At 44.0% G+C, this 19572-nt stretch overlaps 1 protein-coding gene across 1 annotated transcript in view; it reads right to left on the bottom strand.

Annotated features, from left to right (window-relative positions):
* Nucleotides 1–17281, bottom strand: part of flna (filamin A, alpha (actin binding protein 280)) — a 48278-nt gene extending 30997 nt beyond the window's left edge. The window contains exons 1-2 of the mRNA XM_087173920.1: nucleotides 17013–17281; nucleotides 9148–9662 (exon numbers count right to left, since the gene is read on the bottom strand). Of these exons, the coding sequence (XP_087030046.1) occupies nucleotides 9148–9517 (370 nt within the window). The 5' untranslated portion in view covers nucleotides 9518–9662; nucleotides 17013–17281. The remainder of the gene's footprint in view (nucleotides 1–9147; nucleotides 9663–17012) is intronic.
* Between the last annotated feature and the right edge of the window lie 2291 nt (nucleotides 17282–19572).

The following is a 19572-nucleotide window of genomic DNA, read 5'->3' as shown; positions in this document are numbered from 1 at the left end:
ACTTCCCAACCCCACCCCCCAGGCTTTGTACTGGTGTGTGTTTTTGTATTTGTGTGTGTGTGTGTGTGAGAAAGAGAGAGAGAGAGTGGAGGCTACCGTATGGAGAGCGTGCATGTCTGTCTTTTGATGCTCCTTCTGCCCTAAAAACTCCCATGACTCATCTGTTTGGCTCGTTGCTGCAGCCCCCTACCCCCCTAGTGACACTGCTATGACATCATCACAACCCCTGACCCACAGCCTGACCTGGTCCCAGCCTCTCGCAGAGGGAGAGGGAGGGTGGAGAAGAAAAAGCACAGAGAAGAGGGGGAACGGCTCTGCACAATATTCAGGTTGCACTGCAACATCTGGAGCAGATTAGTCCTGAGATCTTGTAAGGCGAAGGACGAAACAGCACAGCAGGTCTGGAAGGACCTGAGGTCTCTCTCTTACCTGTCAGCCACTCACAGCATCTTTATATTTATTCATACATGATACTGTGCACATATCTTTTAATGGGGCCCAGCTAAATTCAATCATGTCTTCACAAAATACATGGTACTAGTTGTTTGGCGATGTAGCTACCACTCGCAGGGCTAGTTGGTGAGCTAATCAGTCACAGTATCGTTATTGAGGAGGTTAGCTATCAGAGCCAACGGCCTTGCTAGCATCTCTCTCCCTCATTAGACGTTAACAAGCTTGGTCTCCAAGTTGACAGTTTACTCAGACGATGTATTTGTAGCATGGATTCCTGTCTCATAACTGTCCACAAACCACTCCCCTTTTGAGGAGCAGGTTAGACTGAATGGTGAAACTCACTGATTTTGTCACACGTAGAAGCCAATCCACCGATTGTGGTGATTACACTGAAATCAACAGATTTCACATCATAAATTTGCTGTTTAAACACTTGTGTGACAGGTCTTAAGTGTATGAGCTCCAGATCTACACTGATAAGTCAGCCAGCAGTTACTGCAAATATTTGTATTTGTGTATACTGTATGTCGGCCAATAAGTAACGAGACACTGCAGAGCAAGAATATAAACATATGTGTGAAGTAATTTAGAAACATTAGTTTTTCCACCAGGGAGCTTTTTTCAAATGTAAAACATCCTGGGCAAAACAAAGTTTGTTCATGTCCTGTTTTTATAAAAATAAAGTTCTCACATCAGTTGTTCTAGTATAAGTACAAATTTCTTGAAGTTTGTACATTTTCATTTCAGGAATGAAAACTGTGTTTCTGATTACAGCTGTGGTGAGCTAACTAGCAATTATCATGGAATTAATTTTAATGTAGCATACCCAACCCTGATCATTTACCCAAAACTCTCCACACAACATTTGCTTTAAGCCTGGTACAAACGACGTACAGCTCGGAGTGAGCAAGACTATATCATGTCCTACATACTGAACACATTTACTTGGTATTTAACTGGCAGACCCCTCAGACATTAAGACTGTCAAAGTGTACTAGGGTCTAGCAGCACAATGGTGCCAACATGGACACACACACACACACACACACACACACACACACACCCACACCCACACACACACACACACACACACACACACGCACGCACGCACACACACACACACACACACATTCACACCATGTCTGGAAAAAGGGGGAGAGAAAACCCAGTCAGACAGAACACAGTGAGGAAATGTCACACATTCCACACTGCCCTTATCTCTGAGACACACACACACACACACACACACTATAGTAGCCTGTACTGCCAGTGTCTGCCTTATGTTCCTATCATATATAAAAAAAAAAAAGAAGGCTATAACATGAAACTTAAGAAAAACTCAAATGTGAAAAAACTGTGACATGAATTCAGCTTGTAGCCTCAAACATCCAAAAACTAAAAATCTTTGACCTGGAGCTCTCTCTCCTTTCCCTCCCACCTCTCCTCCCTCCCTCCATGCAACAAGCCACACTGGAGCTACTACACTTCCTCCTCTTCCTTTCTACTCCTTCCAGTCATCCTCCCTCCCTCCGCTCTCCTTCTCTTCACTCCCTCCGTTGGAAAAAAAGTTCCTCCTGGTTTTTAGCCTTAAAAGGGCAGAAGCAAACTGGATCTTGGCAGCCCTCCCATTCCCTGGGCTCCGGTTACAGATGGGGGGGAGGAGGAGGAGGAGGAGGGAGGACAGGAGAAGGGAAGGGAGGCAGAGGGGGTGGAGGGCCCAGAGAGAAAAGAGAAAGGCAGGGAAAAAGTGCTGTGTGGGACAAATTTTAAAGCTTGCACTGAAAACAGCACCCGCTAAGGATGGGCTGAGATATGTTCATCTGAGTGAGGAGGAGACCAGATAGGCTGAGAGAAAATGAAGTGTGAAGGGGGGAAAAAGGCAAGGACAGAAAAATGAAAAACATGAGAGGAACAGGGAGCGGCGAGTGGGGACAGGCTAAGACAGAGGCTGAGGAGGTGAGAGGAGGACACAGGCACCGCATGAAATGATGAATGAGGAGGTTTAATAAATACCATGCGGCTTTGATCAACCCCTCGTTTCCTGGAAACATCTGAGAACTACGATCAACCATAAGACCAGAGTCTGGGTTTCCAAGTAATTGATAGTTCTCGGGCTGGCAAAAATGATTCAGGTCTGGAAAAGTAGATCCCCTCCAGACGCGTTTCTGGCAAAGGAACTGGGGCCGCGTCTCTGTGTAGGTAAAAATCTTGTAACATAACAGTTTGCAAAGCACACAGCAAAACTCCAGTCAGTGCAGCTTTAACATTTCATTATTATTATTATTGAAGTTTATATGCAATTCATCTAAATATCTCACTTAACAACTGTAGATTTTTGTTTGATTTATGTCTGCTTGTTCAGTCTGAACATGAGGCATGGGGTGCCGCGGCACGTTTCCAACACTGATGTAATGCAATAGCCTGAATACCACTGTGCTGAATGTGAATGCGCACTCCGCTAATCCTCAGTATCCACTTGACCAGTCCCCTTTCGCCTGTGCAGACAGGAAGCCATGCTAATGATAATGAGCTGGCAGGAAGTGATCCATTTTGACCTAACAGGGTGGCTAAACTCTCCGTTATCTCGCTCCCTGGCCAACATTCCTCTCCGCCCTGCACCGCCAGCACCATCGCGCTCTCACTTCTATCTTGTTTCTGAAAATTAAAGATTACATTTGATGCCGCATGACGTCCCAAACACCAGCAGGCCCTCGGCAAACAAACTATTTAGACTTCCCAATGGGTCCATATAGCGCTCGCTCATTATCTGACGGCTGACGATGCAGTTACAAGAGCCTTGGGAGCTGCCTGAGCATTATTGCTGTAATTACTCAAGGACATTGAGTTTAAACCTGCATGAACTCATGTTTTGGCCGCACAGGGGAAGCAGAAACAACACTGACATGTTATCACGTTTTTTTATTATCCATTTAACTGTGTTTCAGTCTCCACCAACTCCTGAGACAAATATTTGGCTCTTTAGCTGCTAAATTCTCCATTATTTTCACCAGCTAGTCTCTAACTGTGGCAGTCTGCTGTTTGTCAAAGATGGTTGTGTACAGTAGGTTTTAAAGGGGTTTTTGAGCAGAGAACAGAAACCTGCTGCTGCTGTTAACACCACTGATAAGATATAAGTGATGAGAGTGAACTAAAGCATCAAAGTGATGCTAAAAGTTTCCCCTAAGCTCCATAAACATGAAGATGTTCGTCATTAGACGTGACACTTGATAAATACTGATCACAGCAGCTTCCTTGGAAATGGGATCCATGACATGGAATCATTCATTATATCATAAGATCATAAGTGAAAGTCCTTATCAATAAAGGTTAAAATGAACACTGAATCAGCACATATTATCTTATTGCAGATATATAATATCCATTTATGTGTGCTGGCTGAAAGAAGAAACTGTGTTACAGAAATGCCACAGATGTGTTTAAGGTTATTTAAAGCAGCGTCACGTTACATGGTTTGTGCTGAACAAGCCGAGCAGTGAGATGTGGAAGGACTTCAGTCATGTGGAGATGGTACCATCCCGAGAGAGAGAAGTCAGACACGGACGTGCTCTGTCTAATCAGTCATCTCCATCCGCACATACTGCTGCCACCACACCCCAGACACAGTCCATCACAGATGCTCCACACCAAGTTAGCAGGCAAAATATTTCTGAAAGAAGAAGAACTTATCTCGTATCATACTGATTAATTGATAAGTCTTCAAAACTTAAAGCTACACTATGTCACTTTTTAAAAGAGGCAACAGCACAACCTCCCTCCTATAAATACAAAGCTGAAGTAATAAACTATGAAACACACACTCACTACAACACACTCAGAGGTTTTGTTGCGTCAGTCTTACTCGGTCCGTTGTGACGAGCAGCTAATGGCTCAAATGTTGGGAAACTTTATTCCTCTTCTTTGCTTGTGCTGCTGCGCTACTTGTGCCACAGATGAACATTTCAATAAACATGTTGTGTTTGGTTTTCCTGCAGAGGAATGATTCATCTGTGACATAATAGAAAAATAGCCTATAATTGTGCTGTAACTGAAACCGACTCGGTGAGTTACACAGCAATATCTAAAGTTTAACAACATTAGTCACTAAGGGAACAACTAACAGCTATTTTCATTTTTGATTATTCAGGTAATTATTATTATTGTTTTATTATTTGCTCAATAAATCATCAGAAAACATAAAAAATACCTGTTCGATGTAAAAAATATCTTGCTTTGTTCAAACATCCTCAAAATATTCAGGTTCCTGTCATGTAAGACCAAGGAAAGATTCAAATTCCCACATTTTAAACCTAGAACATCAAATATTTCAAATTTTGGCTCGAAAATGACAAACAATCAATCATCAACACACCAGACCACGTGAGACTGCAGCAGAGGTGTGTTTTACTTCTACGGATTAAATTCTTTTTAGTCCTTAAAAGAAAATGATTCTACTTCCTCTCTAAAACATTACATACTGTGACTTTGAACCTACTTAAATGAGCCCATGTCTCAGTCTAAGTGCTAAGAAGACCTTCTGCTAAGTTAGTACGTTATCTCCGTCTTTTATCAGTAATATAGAGCACATTTTATTATTATGTAACCGTGTAACAGGAGGAGCCTGGTTGTTGCCACACAGGCGTCTGTCTCAACCTGCAAGTCTCTGCTCCCAGGCAAAGACAGGGGAGCAGCCAGGTACAAAGTAACACCACAGCTCTGTTTATTTCACATCCTGCCTGTGCCGGGAAGAGTTTGGCACCATCGGGCCATCGTACTGTTTTTCGACAAACTCCACACAGGCTCGGTCAAGTTCAGATACAGAGGTTTTAAAATCTGGGCCGGACTAAAGCAAAGATGCTGCAGACGAGAAGCTGACAAAGCACGAACGTCTGCACAAAGAGCGTCTGTCTAATAAAACAGTCACTGAGTCTTAATCTGCTTAACAGCTACTGTGTTAAAGCCTCAGCGCGCACACAAACATCAGCAGGATGATGCCAAGTGAAATGATTGAGCCTGTTCAAACATGGGTGTGATGAACACAGAGGAATATCCACATGAGCAGTTCTCTCCTCGTGCACCACAGACACGTCCGCACACAACTTAAGATTTAAAGATAAACTGATGAACAGATACACATAAAAATAAAAAAAAATTGCATATTATCCAAGAAAACTAAACATACAGACCCACAAAAATCACACTGAAATATTTACCAATTGTTAATTTGACAGTATGAGACCTAATGAGCCTGTGCCTGTTAAATCAGTGTTACAGTCAGTGTCTCTCCCCTGGTTCACTCCTCTGGCTGCTAGGTGGCAGCCTTGTCACTCTTTCACTGCGCTCATGACTGAGTACATGCGAGTCCTCCTCTGGATTTATCAGTGGTCATGTGTCTGCTGCTGGTGCCAGATAGATCATGTGGGGGTTATTCAGAACTGCAGAGTCAGAGATTACCTGTCGGGCTGAGACCTCATTAGAGTCGACGCTAAACTGCAGCCTGTGCTGGGAATGGGAGGATGTACCACAGGGTAGAGCTAAAAGATCCAGCATGATGATGATACAGGAGCGGATCCATTTCAAGTAACAACCCTCATCTCAGTGATTATGATGATGATGATGATGATGATGATGATGATGATGATGATACATGCCAGGGCAATGAGATTAAAGCTGGTGCAGCAGACCACAGGTAATGATAAACAGGAGTTTGGGCAGGGTTAGCATTAAGTGGCAGCCCTGTTAGCTTTGTAGTCCAGTATAGGGCTGAAACTGTCGACTAATCAATTAATCAGTTCAAAATCAACTATTTTGAAATTCAGTTAATCATTTAACATAATAGTTTATTACATCTTCAATCAAGAAGATTGATACCACTGCAGTAACTGTGAGGCCACAGCCAGGAGGTGGTTATCTTAGCTTAGCATAAGGAGTGGAAACAAGGGGAAACAGGCACCACGGCTCTTTCTGCAAGTGGCAAAATACACACCAGCACCTGTAAAGCTCAGCAGCTCACGTGTAGTATCTTGTTTGTTTAATCTGTACAAAAACAGAAGTGTAAAAAAGATAAGTTGTGGTTTTAGTGGTGGGTGTGTTGGGGACTATTTCTTTTGTCGGTTGTAGTAACATCTGGCACATAAAACCACAACTTTTCTTTTTTAAACAGTGTATTTTCAATGGATTAAACAAACAAGATAGCAAATGTTATTTGGGGGGCTTTAGAGGGTCCGCTAAGTGGATTTTTAAACCTTTGGACAGAGCAAAGCTAGCCTTGTTTCTTGTCTTTATGCTAACCTAAGCTAACAAGCTACTGCCTCCAGTTTCATTGTTACCTGGCATCGATTTTCTCATCTAACTCTCTGCAAGAAAGCAATTTAAGCTATTTCCCAAAATTCTCAAACATGAATATATTTGCTTTGTCCTCTTCTGTATTGCTGTAAACTTTGGGTTTTGCACTGTTGATTGGGAAATAAATGCCATTTGAAGAGTTTGACTGGCTACGTTTCTCTCTTTCCAAACATTTTATAATATAAATTACATCCTGTTTGTCACTCTCTGCCTTTTGGGTGGTGCAAATGACTGGTTTTTCTTGAGTAATAAAAGGGGAAAAAGTTACAATAGGCACTGTTGCATATCGGTACTTGTCCATTTTTAGCAAGCAATAGATAAGTAAAAGGAGAAATGAAAGAGGTGTGGACATGAAGATCCAACACACACAGAAAACTGAGAAGTCATCAGTTAGGAAAATGACTAAAGGTGTAGAAAGTGTAAAAAATAAAGTTTGAAGTAAAAGAAAAGAAGTGAAATTAAACAGAAACACAGAAAGAACTTCAGGCCAAAGACAAAAGGAGAAAGCGTGTGCATCATGCCGAGCAGTGATGGCAGTTTGGTAACTTGTGGTGAGGGTTGCTGCCTGGGTGTGTCCATTTTCTGCAATGAAAGGAGGAAGTAAAAGAGGAGAGCGGGCTCCTCTCTCATCTTCAGATTAAATGACTCAGAAGGAGAAGCTAGGATGAGGGTGAGTCAGCTGGAGGCACAGACAGACGGACAGACAGACAGAGCTGAGTGGGATGGCTCATTGTTGCCTGGTGCTGTGCCCCGAATACAAGAAGTGCATTGTTTAATTAAACAACAATCAGATGGCATCAGGATCAGAAAAGTAATCTCCCTTTAGGAATGAGTGCGAATTCTTTGTACGGTAAAATAAACCTCCTAATCTGAGGCGCGCTGCATTTGAAAATGTGACTCTTACGACTATTACATTTGCATAGATAGTATCTTCTATCACCAACCACAGCCTTGATAAACACCATCTCCACTCATAGTGTGAAACTCCACCTTTTCCTCTCTGGCAAGATGAAAGTTTTGGGGTATGACTGTATTTAACCCAGCGTTCAAACAGTGCCACCACCTCACCTGTCGCCTGCAGCAGGAAGTAGCAGCATGTGTGTGGAAACCATGAGCTGAGCCAGACATTCCCCCGGGGATGACAGGGACTCACTCATGTCTGATTCACACACACTCAGTCACAAACCTCTTCCATTCTTTCCAACCACAGACTGAGTGTTGAAAAAGGTTTTGTCTCGGGACAGGACAGGTGTTGTTGTTGTTGTTGTTGTTGTCTCTCTTTTATCCAGGTGTTTGGGGGTGAAACATCTGCTAGAATTAATCAATCATTCTTATGCAATCTCAACTATGGACAATTATGAATCAAAGGCCCTTGAGCCTCTTTGAGAGCCACTCCCCACTGTTGTATTTTCCTGAGTCTGTATCACAGCTCAGCAGAACTTGACTTTAATTCACCCGCAGTCACACACACACACTCAACTGCAAAATCATCAGTGTTGTGAGCAGCTGCATGTAGGCAAAGCCCATTAAACCCAGTTTTATGTCACCAAGCATGAGCCAAGTCCTGTCTAATGCTGTGGAGACCCAGCCCCAGCCCACTGCACGACATGAGCACAGACAATAGCCCTGTGTCTGTGTGTGTGTGTGAAAGAGAGAGAGAGAGAGAGAGAGCGACAGAGAGAGAAAGAAAGAAAGAGAGAGAGAGAGAGTGTGTGTGTCTGGGTGTGTGTAAAGGATCAGCTCCCCTATCCCACTAGGCCCGAATTACATCCCGGCCCACAAAGTTTGCCTCGGCCCAGCCCGGCTCAGGCAGCAGGGGAAACAGAGAAAGCCTGGGGCCCCTCTGCACACAGTCAGACCCCCTCCTCCCAAAACAACCCGCCTCAAATCTGGACAGCCAGAGACAAAAGTTCTGCGCCCCTTGGACACCGAAGAAACGCCTGCTTTTCTCCCTGAGTAATGTTACCAACACCCTCCTGTGGACTCATCTGACACTCCTTCACATGACTAAACTCAAGTGTGTTTCCACCACTTTTTCTTTTAAAAAGATGATTTTTTTTTCTTCTCCTGGGCAGCAACATGCTCAACGTTATTCCTGCAGGCCTGCACACATGTACTGTTCTTTAAACTATCTGCTTCTATATGGCACTGAAGTTTAGCTGCTGCTTAGCACCACCCAGGTTCGTTTCTTAAAGAAAACCAAACGTGTGTGCAGCAGCAACAACAGAGAGGAAACCTGAATGAAGGTGGAGATGTGTTAGGGGACAGCTGCCACTCCGAAGCGCACACACTGGCACCCATTCATTAAACTCAGCATTGTTTTTGCGGTGTGTAGAGACGTGTGTGACTCACCTATGGACACCAGCTTGATGTTCTCCTTGTCCAGGAACTCCAGAGCCACCGACACGTTCTCCAGCTGCATCTGGCGGAAGGTGGGCCTCTGGTTGTACTTTCTGAACATCTTCTTCTGGGACAGGACCTCCAGGAGCCCGATGAGCCGCAGCCCATCGCTGAGGTCCGTCTGCAAGTTGCCGATCCTCTTGTTGACGCATTTCAGGTGCTCGTTACACCAACGGGTGAAGGTGTTCTGCTGGATCTTCTTCCACGGCGCATCCTCGGCCAGGTCCTTCTCCGTGGCGGGCATTTCTGCGTCCTTGTCCGTGGAGAGAGCGTTGGGAGCGGGCGCGGCGCTCTGGTGGAGCCGGGGGTGGGAACCACTCATTTTTATGGTCTCGGCTGTCTCTCGGTTCGCTGGCGTTTTTCTGGGTGGAGTCTGCTCAACTTTGCGTGGCCGCTCCCTTTCTCTCTCTCTCTCTCTCTCTCTCTCTCTCTCTCGCTCTGTCTCTCGCTCTCTCTCTCTAGCTCGTCTGTGTTTGAGAGGAAAGAAAAAGAAAGAAAGCAGTTAACATGAGAGAGTGACTTATAGCCCGGAGATAGAGTTTTCTCATCGAGAGGAGGCGGCTATGTCAGAAAAGGGAGTTGTTCTGGATGAAACTGAAACTGTCCAAGTGAGAAACTCGTCCAATGAGGCGGCTCTAAGGCTGTGATACACTTTTTTCATGTACAGGACCCGTTTAAGAATAAACTGACACACATTTAGCTGGACTGTCAAATGGCAGTGATTAAAACCAGACTGACCAAAAGCTGTGGGGGAGAGACAACAGAGGGAAAAGAAAAGTCAGTATATTTCTCAACACATTGTCCAATAAATAACATAAGAGTAAAATTGTCCACATATGCTTTGGGTTAATCAATTCAACCTCACAGTCACTGAGAATGTATTTTAAAGGTCCCATATTTTACACTTTTATTATTTGAAGTGTTGATCTATTAGAAGATGTATATGTGGTTTTAAGAACCAAAAAACCATCTCAGTGTGGTTTTAACTCTCCTCTCTCAGGCTTCGCTCTGGAGCTCTAGTAACAACAGGTCAGTGGGAAGAGAGGCTCCCTTCTGATTGGCTCACTGATCTGGCTCGCTGACTGTTTTCTGAGTGATCCAATAAAAATATAGCGAATTTCAGGTAAACACTCATAGAGAAATCACATGCTGCAAGGTTGGATGGTGGTTCCAGGTGCGCCGGGCTTGGGGCATGGCTGAGGGCGGTGACTGCTTTGTTGTGATGTCACAAAGTTACAGAAGTCCTGTCGGCTCGTTTTAAGGCTCTGAATTCTGAATCCAGGCTGGGTGCATTTCTCTGGGGACTGAGCTCTTTGATACTTTAACAGTATTAATATGAAACCTAGACCTGCTTGATAAGTAACAGTAATGTTGTAGCTACTGGAGGGAAAGGAGGTTATTTTCTGAGCTGGAGAAACGAAGTGATGCTGTACCAAACAGGATCAGAATCAGCTTTACTGATTATTCTGTGTGTATACACCTACAATGAATCTGACTTTGTTTTTGTTTTTTTTCTTACTGACGGTTCCAAGAACAATCCTACAGAAATGAAGGGCCCATGTTCAGGGTCCCTGTGAGGATATGAGCTCATCTGATGCTCGTGCTCATGGGTCCCAGGCTGCAGTGAAATAAATATTTGAGATATCCAGAGGGATATGAGGATCATAGGGTCACTGTGTTTGTTTCTGTCTCTTGGCCTGAATGCAGCTTTGTTGTTTGTGCCTGTAAGCAGGAACCGTGTGCTTATCTGTGCACATACTTTCAGCCTAGATTTCTACTTCTGACATGCGTGTGTTAGTGACATGCGTGTGTTAGTGACATGCGTGTGTTCGTGACATGCGTGTGTTCGTGTGACATCACTGTGCCGTGTGTGCAGCCTTATCTTTAAAGAGGTCACAGTGTGGATCAGCCAGACACTGAGTGTCTAGACACCAGCCTTACCCACCTCCCCTGTTAGTCTTCACCGGACTGACCCAACATGAGATCACACACCAAGTATGCACTATATGATGAACTAATAGCAGCCTCAGTGTTTTATAGCAGCAGGAAGTTTCTCTAAATGTAACAAGGTTAATTTGGAAATGTTCTTCATTTTCACTAAAAGCTCTTTGAGGACAGTTTCCTCACTTGTGTCAAAGAGACATCTCTCCCCGGGTTTTCTTCAGTGAGTTGGACACATTTTGATTGTTTCTCTGGTTTGTCACATAATGTGGGGAATCACAGTACAGGAGAGGAGATAGAGAGGGGACGAGCTGGCAGATATTATAATCCAGAAGTCTTGAACTGTAGACGTTCTTAGACAGCAGGGACTACAACTTTTGTTGAGGAAAGTTGAGGAAAATGACTTTAGAGGAGAGCGCCAGCGACTTTCTATGGAAATGAAACAAAGTTCTGATGACATAAATACCTGTGTCGCCATGCTTGTAGTTTTTTTATATGGAAGCTGTAGTTTTTGTGGTAGGTATAACGTGTGTTTAAATCATGAAGGGTTCAGTTTCTTACAGCAGTAGTGGCTGGAGATTTGTCTCTGATGACGGAAACTAAACCCCAAGGCGACGCTTCACTTTTACAGAACGACGGATGACAACATGCCGAATGAGAGACTGCAGTCACAGACGCTAATGGAGCAGAGGTTAGCTCGGACATGACGTTATGAGTTTGGCTCTCTATTCAGCTGCATTATGGGAGTTGTAGGATGCAGCATTTTTGAAGCTTGACTCATACTAGGGACTAAAAATCTGAATATCTTGACCTCTCCTACTTCAGTTTTCACCATTCTTTATAAAATCTGTTATTTGTAAGTAAACTTTGTGAAAGTGCAATACCAAATCTCTGGAGCGCTCCTTTAATATGACAAACCCATTTGATAAAATTTGCAAATCTTGACAACACATACAGAAGTTCATGTCCTTCAACTCATTTTCTTTCTCTGAGTAACAGAACAGCAGAGGCCGTGAAGACCGAGGGAGAGAAGTGACTCTGCAGCTTTTTTGACTAAATAAGGAGCTCAGTGCCAGGAGCCACAGTGTGGCCAGCAGCCATCAAGAATGCTCTGCCTTTGTGTGGGTGTGTGTGTGTGTGTGTGTGTGTGTTTGTGTGTGTCTGGTCAAGGGAGAATCTGAAGAATGCCCCTCACCCCCATAACAACCCTGGAACCCCCAGTCTTAATGACAGCTCAATAAAAGGGCCCTATTAATGTATCACACACACACACACACACACACACACACACACACACACACAACCTGGCAGCAGCTTGCTTTTAGATTCACTGGGCCATTTAAAACAATAGAACAATAGATTTAGACAGTTTGGTGGATAATTTGCTCCATTTCACAACTTTCATTACATTAACCATTTACAGGCTTCAGCCATAATTAAAATATAAAACTGTGGCGACGGTGGAGACTGAGTGTGGCAGAGCAAGGAGCAGGGCAGATTCACAGCATCTGAATTAAAGTGAAGCAGATAAGACACAGACAGTAAAGAGCTTTAAGTGGATGGATACACTGAAACAGAAATGTTTCGAGGAATCATCCTTTGATTACTCACTACTGAGAGCACAGTGAAGTGTTGCCTGGAAGTGATTGAGCGCTGAGAAAACTGGTGAAATATTCACTGCGTAGCGGCCTATTGTCTCACTGGAATTCACCAAATAAACAGGAGACAAAACACAGGGCGGGGACAGGGAGAGCTGACCAAGACACATCAAAACGTCTCAGAATCTGAAGACCAACCTGCTCTCTCTGCTCTGTCGTTTGCCTCCCTCTAGTGATCATTTGTGGAACTACATTTTTCAGTTTTCTGTTCTTTGCATCGGCTCCTCTGCTTCTTTCTCTCGCTTCACTCTCCTCATGTCCTCTTCTCTTTTTGAAGCGTACCCACCTCTTCCTTTTCTCTCCTTCAGTTTTCCCCCCTCCGTCTCTACACTGGACATGTTTTCATGTATCTTCGTCAAATTATGGCTGATGTGTAGATGTTTGCATTTATTTGAATTTAGGAAAGCACCACACTGACAAATAAGGTTATTTCATTTCATGCTGGGGGATCCTGTGGTTAACACACAATCCGTATTTTTCACATGTAATACTTGAGGTGCAACGACTGTGAAACCAAGAAGGAAACCGCAATATAAATGTCAACGATCTAGTGTCACGATACAAGAAGAACACTGTGAAGGTGTGAACCTGCTGCAGGTGCAGCTTGTTCTGTTCTTATTACATCACTAATGTCACAAAACAACTCATTTTACATTTCTTAATTAACACTATAATACATTTAAATCACAAAAGTATTGATTACCAACAACTGCCAATTGGTCCAATCATGATGCAGTGATCGCACCTGCGGTAAATGTTTAATTAGCTCAAGATGGATAGTAACCCTGAGACTGCAGAACACCTGGCTGCATTTAAGTCGGGGTTAAGTCTGAACCAAACTGTGGAGTTGGAAGATTTATGTAAAACCCAAACTAAGAACTGTGTTACAATACAATTTTGTGCGACTTGTACTGATAAATGATAAAGTGCTTTGCTACTAAACCGCCCTGTAGTGTATAAAGCATCTAACACTGGCTGCACATAGACAAATTACAACACTGAATAATGATATCCAGTAATAGAATATATCATAAGACTTTATAGCTAATGAGTCCTGATACTTTTGATACTTTAAGTGCATTTTGCTCATAAAGCCTCTGTACTTTGAATAAATGAACACTTTGAATGCAGGAACTTTACTTTAACTTACGTGGAGTATTTTTAGGTTTTCAAATAAGATCTAAAAGCAGAGCTCTTCAGCCAAGCTACTCCAAATCCTTCAGGTCCTTACTCCAAAGTGCAGAGTTAAATACTGCACTTTTATTTGACATTTCATTTTCACGTTAGGGTTTTAGTCAAAGCTGACAATGAGCGCAACAGCTTCACTTCCTGAATCAGCAGAATTATATGAAACCCGAAGGGTGGAGTGCAAAGTGTTCCTTCAATATTTTATGTGTCAGGTGCGAATGAAGTCATGAGAAAATACGTCCAGCCTGATAAAGAGCAAATACAGTGAGGGGAGGGGTCTTTTGATCTTATATGATGATCATGGTCCAGATAAACTGCTGAATATGAATATATAAAGTGCTGAGAGCCGGTGGTATATAAGATATTAAAGGAGACAGAGTTAGACTAGTTTAGATAGCTATAGTGGTTGAGATGAATGTGATTAAAGTGATACTTATATTATTATAGAACCAGCCTGCGATGCCGGCAGATTCTCATCATCACTCACCACACCCGATCAGCCACAAGCAGAGCACAACTCAGCACAGCAAGCTCGACAAATGTGCGTGCAACGCTGCCAACCACTTGAAACATGCGCACAAGGTGGTGAGGAGGGAACAAGTCAGATGCACAGATTACAGCAAAGTTATGGCTTTCCCCTTAATTTCCTGCAGACAGTGTGTGTGTGTGTGTGTGTGTGTGTGTGTGTGTGTGTGTGTGTGTGTGTGTGTGTGTGTGTGTGAGTGTGTCTTTCGGTGGCACTTGCTGAGTGAAAGTAGACCAAGATGTGTCAAATAAGGACAGGCTTGGTGTACATGTTTACGTCTCGCACTTTCTGTGCTGGCACACTCCTCTTTTTCTCTCCACGGCAGCTCATCACCTCTGAACGATCAAGGTGTTAGGAAACCAAGAAGCTGCAGAGAGTCATGAAAATGTCTTGGCCAAAATCTACAGTCATTTATTCTACAGTAAACGGCCGCGGAGCCTTGAATCTGAAATCGGTCTCCTCAGCTGTGTTTTAAATGAAAGGTGTACAGGAATGTTATGACCTCAGTGTGAAATCACCTGCCAGAAAAGGTTGGAAACGACTGGTTACGTTCACTTTGAGAACAAAAGAGGCACATTCCTGGAGTTCAATCCCATCACCAAAGACATTTAAAGGAGAGGAGAAACATATGAGGGAGGGGGCAGATGATGAGGAATGCGGTGGTAGATATCATTACTTCCATCTGAGACAGTTGGACTGGGGACGACCCTGTTCATGACTGTAATAAAACTCATTTTATTAGATTAGATTTGCCTGATGCAATGAATATGATTGGGCCAGTCACATGAACATCACTTAAACCAGCAGTCCCAATTCAGAGTTTACACACCAACTTTCGAACTAGATTTAAGATTTACTGCAAGAAAGATGTTTTTTGGAGGAAAAAGATTAAAGTCTCATGATGATAAATCAATAAAAAAACGATTACCTCCACACACCCCATCTCGATGTGGCCACAGTGTGACATATGGGTATAAAAATACTAAGATGTGGATTTTTGTAGAACTATTATCAAATAATGTGCAATAAAAAAACTGTATTAGACCACACATATGGTCCCTGGCGTCAGTGCTATTTTTACCAAATGTATGTTTTGCTCATGTGTCTTTATTTTCTGGTTTCTGGCTCAGAAGATGAAATACAGAATATTCAACATGTTACTCTCTCAGTATCATAAATAGCAAATATCCTGTAGCTCTCTCTTGGATTTAGAAATATTGAGTTTCTGTGTGATGGCATCAGGCTGCTGAAACCAACAGAACTTCCTCTCAAACCTGGCTGTTGGATCTGTTCTGCCCTCGACAGACTGAGTTCAAGTCTTTTCTTTTTCCAATTTCAGATCAGAAAATGCACCTGTGTCTATCATCGTCTACGTGTTTTACAGCAGAAACACTCACCAGGCCTATATACAGTGTAGGCTAGGTGTGTGTGTGTGTGTGTGTGTCCTTCCACATCACCTGCTGACAGGTTATTTTAATTTAAAGGAATTAAATACTTCCTGGCACAGTGCCACATGTGTTCTGCTTCCTGAAAGAGTGTCCCCACCCCAAACGTAGGCTACAACTTCAGCTCCTCATTGGAGTCATCAGGAACATGTCATATAGTAAAAAAGTATAATAGGCCTATTTATAAATGGGAAAGTGTGGAGTCTCTGCTTTCCCTGCCTCTTAACCGTGACAGCAAGTTAAGCCCCTTTCATACTGACATGAGTGAGGAGCTGCTGTTAAATATGTGCAAACGTCCTGAGCTTGGACCAAGTGTCCCGCCTGCTCTTGTCAGACCCACTCTCGGCGGCGGAGGGCGCAAGTGGTCACCAATCTCCCCCCGAGTGAAAAAGCTCCACTGTCCGTGTATTACCTTATTTGGTGTGGAGCCCCCTGTTGTAGCTAACACCGGGGAGATGCTTCGGTTCCGTGGTGCTGCAGCTGAGCGGAGAAGGGCGTGCTGGTGCGCGATCGCCCTTCAACAAACGTTATGTGCAGGAATGAAGTGAGACGGACGGATGAGCTGAAACATCCAGGTTCACATCATCTGACTGACCGCCGCGGAGTCAGAGTCACACTGGGTCTATATGCACCGAAATATGCGTAACGGCACCGAAATCCGTGAACCGACTGAGTAAAGTAGCGCCAAGAGTTGGAAAGTTATTAGTGCGTGAGGCGTGGCGCACCACAGCTCAGCAGCAGCGGCAGCAGCAGCAGCCACCCGGTGAGAGCAGCGGACCCTCCGGTACTGTCTGTCCCGGCACCACGGGTCTGTCACTCCGCTCTCACCGGTCCAAACACACCAACAGATCACACATGACAGAAAACCTCATGCCACATTTTCACAGCAGCAACCAAACAGCCGCAACTCAGTCTACTACATGAAAACTTAAGTCATGAGAAACTTCTAAAAGAAAATCTCCCACAGTGACCAGTCAGACAGCATCACTCACTCACTCACTCACTCACTCACTCACTCACTCACTCACTCACTCACAGCAACAAGTCTACACGACTTACATGTGTTGTAGCCTGTGATCCTGAAGTGTGTGTCTCCGCCGTCTCTCCGGTCCGCTCAGTCAGTGCGCGCAGCAGCCTGCAGTTACTGTGGTCACAGAGGGTGTGTTTGTGTGTGTGTGTGTGCGTGTGTCTGTGCGTGTGTGCTGTGTGTGTGCTGCACCGAGGTCCCGGACCTCCCTCCCCACGAGCAGTCCCAGTGGGGGGAAATGGGTGTTATTGGTTGTACGTGGTGTTGTAAAGGAAAGAAAGAAATAGTCCCTCCGCTCGTTTGCTCTTTTCTACCTCTGCTTCTCCTCGAGCTCTCTCTCTCTGTCCTCCGCAGCCAGAGCCTTAATTGGTAAACGGGTAAAGCATCGGAGGTGCTGGGGGTGTTACTCTCTCCCTGTTTCTGCTCTGTGCCTCTTTTTTTTTAAATGTGGGTGACGTCATGACCGCGCCTTCGGGATTTTAAAGGTATGATGTCACTGGTTCGTGAAGTGCACCTATCTCTCCCAGCTTCTTTTCCTTTAAACCAAGGGGTGGATAGATTCTCATGATCCGCACGCGCGCGTAGTGGTCGGTCCTCCCTACTTCCAGAGGTCAGGGCTAGTGTGTGTGTGTGTGTGTGTGTGTGTGTGTGTGTGTGTGTGTGTTTGTACTGTGTGAAGACCAGTTTGACTTATAGACCTCAGGGAGTAAGGACATTTTGGTCGGTCCTCACTACTTCCAGAGGTTAGGGCTAGAGTGTGTGTGTGTGTGTGTGTGTGTGTGTGTGTGTGTGTGTGTGTGTGTGTGAAAGAGAGAGAGAGAGAGAAAGAGAGAGATAGAGAGAGAGAGACATCCCCACATCTCTCTGCACCCTCTGTCCTCTCTTTCCTGTTATCTGTTATTGTTCAGGCAAACTAGTGAACAACATGGGGAGATATGTTTCTCTCTGTCGAACCCTGCTCTGACTAAACACGGTGGTGGGAGGCGCGCGTGTGTGTGCGTGTGTGTGTGCATGTGTGTGTGTGTGTCAGTGTGTGTGTGTGTGTGTGTGTGTTTGAGTGCTCTCCAGCTGAGCATTGGCTCAGGAAACAAGAATGTTCGGCCTCTGCTGTGCCCTCTACTTACAGTTCATCAGTCTGGTGAGAGGATGGAGGGAGATGAGGAGGAGGAGGAGGACAGAGGAGGCCATGGGGGTGGAGGAAGAGGTGGAAGTGGAGGGTTTGGAGAGGTTAAAGTGAGAGTGGAGGAGAGGAAGGAGAGATAGCAGATTGAAGTTTGAATATCCCTGTGACTACTTCATAATATTTCTTATTGATCTTTAAAGTGTCTGGGTTTATAGAAACCTATTAGCTCAAAGGAAGAGCTCAGCGTTTTAGAAAACCGCCGTCACTTTGTTTCTGAGAGTTGGAGACTCACTCACTCCTCTGCCAGCGGACAGATGTTTTGACTTTGTGCAGAGCCAGGCTAGCTGCCTGATTCCAGTCTTTATGCTAAGCTACGCTAAGCTAACCATGAGCTGGTTTTAGTTTCATGAAGCAGTATTGCTCTTGTCATCTAACTCTGGGCAACAAAGCAAATAAATTCAGTGAGTTTCTTTTTTTAAAAGCATTAATTTTCCATGTTGTTGTAACCATGACAACAAACTTCCACTAACCTTTCCACTAAGCCTAGCAAAGTAGTACTTGTTACCCAGACCGTGATGTGTCTCTGACCTTGATTAGAAGCCAAACCATGATCATTTCTGTGCCTATTTTAAACCAAACCTTAACCATACCACCGTCACAGCATGAAACTGATGTTTAACAAGGATTAATGTTAATAATAAAAACTCTATTTGTACAGCATCTTTAACAACAGACTTCACAAAGTGCTTTGAAAACAATGCAAAGGCAACAAAAACAATATAACAAAAGACACAGAACAGAAATGAGGTAAAGTTATAGAAAGAAAAGACAAAGAATACAATAATGCTGAGGAGAGTAGAAGACTATTCCTCTTGGATGGACCATGATGTGGACATTTTAGGTGGGGGGAGAAAAATGTTTCTGTGTGTTGCTCCAGGGGACATGGACAAACAACATATTTTACTGTTAAATTTGGAAGACTTGTTGATCCCGTTCATTAGCTAGCTGTGGGGCGGGTTTATGCTTAACACAAGGGGTTAACTGGAGCCCAAGTGTAGGTACTGTTTGTGTAGTACAGGTTGTCCTTTACAGTTGAGTGTTGGATTTCTAGACACCAAACACACAGAGAGAGGGGATGAAGGAGGTGAGGAGGCTCCACAGACAGACAGATGCAGTTCTCAAATTATCCTTCAATACTATTCATTTCTCTACAAAGAGGCGGGCCATAAAATTCTGTGTGTATGTGAACCAGTTTGTATTAATAAGAACCAGATGTTTGCCATTGCGGTTGTGAGATCGTCCAGTCGGTCAGTGACATCATCTGTATGCAGCTTGTTGAAGTTACATCACCAGAGGCTTTTTGTTCGGGTAAACACACACACACACACACACACACGCACACACACACTCGTTTTTATGTAATTGAGTGGAAGGAAATGTTGTGAATAACTCAGTGCACACAAGCAGCC

Source organism: Seriola lalandi, unplaced genomic scaffold, assembly GCF_002814215.2.
Source record: "Seriola lalandi dorsalis isolate HSWRI2012SDOR001 ecotype SW California unplaced genomic scaffold, Sedor1 jcf7180002054292, whole genome shotgun sequence".
In the NCBI taxonomy this organism is placed as follows: Eukaryota; Metazoa; Chordata; class Actinopteri; order Carangiformes; family Carangidae; genus Seriola; species Seriola lalandi.
The sequence above is the reverse complement of the archived record's forward strand: the minus strand, read 5'-3'. Positions and strand labels throughout refer to the sequence as shown.